This window comes from Sinocyclocheilus rhinocerous, unplaced genomic scaffold, assembly GCF_001515625.1.
Source record: "Sinocyclocheilus rhinocerous isolate Xijiao unplaced genomic scaffold, SAMN03320098_v1.1 scaffold516, whole genome shotgun sequence".
Classification (NCBI taxonomy): domain Eukaryota; kingdom Metazoa; phylum Chordata; class Actinopteri; order Cypriniformes; family Cyprinidae; genus Sinocyclocheilus; species Sinocyclocheilus rhinocerous.
Window position 1 is genome coordinate 155,230 of NW_015660501.1, and position 3,959 is coordinate 159,188.

Genomic DNA, 3,959 nt, shown 5'->3' on the forward strand with positions numbered 1-3,959 from the left:
CCCCCCCCTTTTTCATTGAATTTAATTCAGGTCCAGACTAGTCCGAGTCCAGTTCATTCCCGCATCAGCTGTGATGTGATGTGATGTGAACCGTTCGAGCGATTAAAACACGTGACCTCATAAAGCAATGCATGGGCACATGGATGTTATTTAAACGTGAAAAAAATCTCTAAACATAAATATGCAGTAACTCTTTGAAGAACTTGTCCATCTCTCATATAAGTTATTTTATTATTTGTATTGAAGTTACCTTTCGTCTTGTCTTTCGTGCTGAAGAGATCAAATGCAGCACCTGTATATCCACGATGAAGCACCTGTATTAGAATTCCAATTTGCTGTTATTCATAGTTGTTTGGCAACAAATATATTAACAATAAAATTATAACCATTTGCTGAATGGATTTCCAGCGCTCACATGAATGACAAACTCTCCCTCTTCAGGTCAACAGTCTGCAGTGCAGGGCTTCATTATTAGCGTTATTATCTTGATCTCCACCTGGTTTGACAAAATAAATTTGAAGAATTTGTGTAAAATATTTAGAGTAGTTTTGAAATATTTTTATATTTAAAATATCTTCTTGAGGTAAAAACTATTTACATCTGAATTAAAATTTGTTAAATTAAAATAGTTAAATATTATTATTATATAAAAATATAATAATAATAATAATAAACTCATTCACCATTTTGGCTATGTCTGTCATTTTACTGCATTTTGTTCTGATTATCTGTAGAGGATCTTATAGTCAATCCGATTTTCATAATTTTGTACAATAAACATCTGATTAGAAATATTAGTATTAAAAGCATTTTTCTAATAAACACAGCATTGTAACCTTGAGAAATAAACTGAAATTAGCTAAATGCTTTTTTTTAAAGCATAGATCGTAAGACAAATTTTAAAATGCACTTATTCCTTGTCTGAATTTGAAATGATGTTAAAATCCTAAAGAAAAACAATCACCTATATAAATAAATAAATAAATAATATAAATAATAATAGTAATAAAAATACAATGACCCACTAACGACAACTGTTGCTTTTTGATGGTCAGTTTATTTGTTTTTTTATCAGTAATGTTTATTGTTCGGTTTCCTCCAAAACTGAGTCTAGATCTATTCTAGACCATTCCACTATAAGGTAAACATGTGATGTAAAGCGTGCTTGTGTCAGATTATGCTTGAGGATGTGATGCCTCTTTAAGATTTTTCATATTTGCTATTCAAATTAATATAAAAAAAAATGACACCATTGATGGGCAACCAAAGGGACGTTTGGAACTGTATTGGACAAATAAATAAAAACTGCTGATAAATGGATGTTGTGAAGTCTGCATATAGCATTGCATATGACTCCCTCTACCGGTCAATAGTCGGAAGTGCAGGACTTTATTTATTTTACCGCTCAATAACAACCAATTTCAGCATACAAATTTTCCTGTGATGTAATTTCCAGTCAATGTTGATAATATAATAATATAATATAATATAATTATGTCATGTAAAAATTTTGCATTTCATGTGAAGTGACGAATTAATCTCAAAGTTACTCTCTCTCTCTTTCTCTCTCTCTCTCTGTGTGTGTGTGTGTGTGTGTGTCAGGACTCGTTTTGATTTAATTTGGGGAAATTTGTAGCCCATTTAATTCCATGATGAAACGTTGTGAGAGATAGATTGCAGTTTCTACGCCGTATAAAGATCCTAGTTCATGTAATCTTCAAAATTCACAACTGTCAAAAATGTTTCTATAGAGTTTTTGTCTATCTGAAAGTTTGTATTTATTTATTTTTTTCTCGGCTGAACAATGTTGTTAAACAACAGTACACACTGAACTTTTAAGTCCCTCACATCGATATCGTTTTCATTCCTGTCAAAAAATAACATGGCGCTACCCTGAATAAGGTCCAAAAGTAATTTAGTCTTCACTTTTGGTTATTCACATTTAATACCTGCCATAAAAGTAGGTTTATTAAGAATGCCCATTAATCTCTTCCTCCTCTACTTCTCAAACTTTCCATCCAGTCATGCTTCAGCCTGTGCTGTAGTATTTTATCGACCAGTCTCTCGTGTTGCTATATTGGTCAGAGTCACTGAAGCGAGCTCAAGTCCCCATCTGTGTAGATTTTAATCTGCCTTCTCTTCTCAGTGCTTCGCTCAAAACACTCTCAAATAAGAAGAAACGTTTAAATCTGGGGCTGATTCACGGACTTTCGACAGCTGCTGTGGCGCTCCGTGGATGTTGAAGTTCTTCTGTGAGGATCGCGGGTGTCGGGGCTCCTGTGGGGCCGCCCATGAGGAGTGTAGGCTCTCTGATCTTCAGCAGACTGTAATCGCATCAGACCGGCTTCACCGTGCATACAAAGACCTGCAACAGTCTGGACGGGGGGAAAACGCCGTTTTTTAATCTCAAAGAGTTTAAAATGAGAAACAACAACATTTGAAGCTCAGATTGACGCGAGCAGTATCTCAGAATCATAAAGGATTGAAAATGCGACTCCAGAAGAGGGTGATGGTGCTTCTTGCATTGGTGTGGATGTGTAATTTCACTATATGCACAAGAAAGTCTAGTGCACGGAAGTCAGGTGAGTGTCATTTTCATTGCTCATCTTGTAGTTGTCATTTTTTAATGATTATTAGAGAATATCATATAGTGACCTCAACAAATTGGACACACTTGAACATGTCCGAATGCCATTGCATTAGATACAAATATCAAATTGAGTAACGTTTTTTTCTTCTGCTCAATGTGTTTTAATAAGCTGGTGTTTGGTGATTTTTGGTGGAGGTATAAAGTCATTTCTCCCCGACTTCACACAAGTGTCCATGGTTATCTTCATTTTAAACTGTTTAGTTGTTTTATCATTTAAACATGCCTTTTCTATCGGTTCAGAAGTGTGTTTGCCATATCTTTGTTTAAAATAAATGATATTTTTGTATTTAATGCAATTACATTTGGTTTCTAAATACTTTTTTGGAGCCTCTTCATGTCCCATAATCCACTTGATGCATGCAGGACGAATTTTTAGGCTATTCCAGTGGATGGATGTACAGTGATTTGTCACAGAGACATCTGGGGTCGCAGTCATAGAGCAGGGTCAGTGCTGTATGGCACATCCATATGCCCCCCGGACGATCTCATGCCCAATGCCCATGGCAAACAATTTAGAGTAATGAAGACCATCAGTCATTTCAGATAAACAAGCCCTCTGATAACTGACACTTCAGAAATGCTGCAAATTGGTGCTTGTCCCTTTGGTACCCCTTGAGTATATGGGGAGGCTTAACCTTAATGCGTTTTTTAGTGGTATAGCCAATGAACTGGAAGCGAGATTTACTTCAGTGGTCTTGATTTATTAAAAGACCAACAGATTTAAGCATATGGCCACATATACACTTGGATTTGTTAGTATAGACAGGTTTAGGCCAGAGCACAGGATCAGTCAACATGTCCAACCTTTTTCTTTAATGAAGGTGGAAGGATTTCAAGTGCAGAAGTGGTTCTTGCTGGACTATTAGAAGTTGGTCTGGGTAAATGTAATTTTCTTAAGTTTCATTGCATCATCTGTTAGATAAGATATTTGCCTGGAGCCTTTTTCGCTGTAGTTTGTATTGACTTGAAGTTGTAAATGAAAATTAGACATTTTTGGTCTGAAGGCTCTTGAAAAAGTGTTCTTACTGTCACACACACTTAAACATCAATTCCAATTTTGTTACTCAGTTTTCTGTTGCCTAAAATTCCTACTTTAATGATATCTACATCTTTCTGGATTGCTGTAAAATTAAAGATGCCGTTAAATCAAATCTGGTGGCATTTAGTTTATGTCTGTTAGCTTTGGGTTCATATATGCTTGTGTACGCCTAAAAGTTGTCAAAAGAATGTGTGTATATATATATATATATATATATATATATATATACATACATGTATAAACAAAAAAAAATAGAAGGAGCTGACTCTG

General features: G+C 35.1%; 1 protein-coding gene across 1 annotated transcript in view; it reads left to right on the top strand.

Moving 5' to 3' along the window:
* The first annotated feature begins 2,488 nt into the window (after window positions 1-2,488).
* egflam (EGF-like, fibronectin type III and laminin G domains) overlaps window positions 2,489-3,959 on the top strand; it is a 22,328-nt gene continuing 20,857 nt past the window's right edge. Inside the window, exon 1 of the mRNA XM_016534345.1 lies at window positions 2,489-2,582. Within this exon, the coding sequence (XP_016389831.1) occupies window positions 2,489-2,582 (94 nt within the window). The remainder of the gene's footprint in view (window positions 2,583-3,959) is intronic.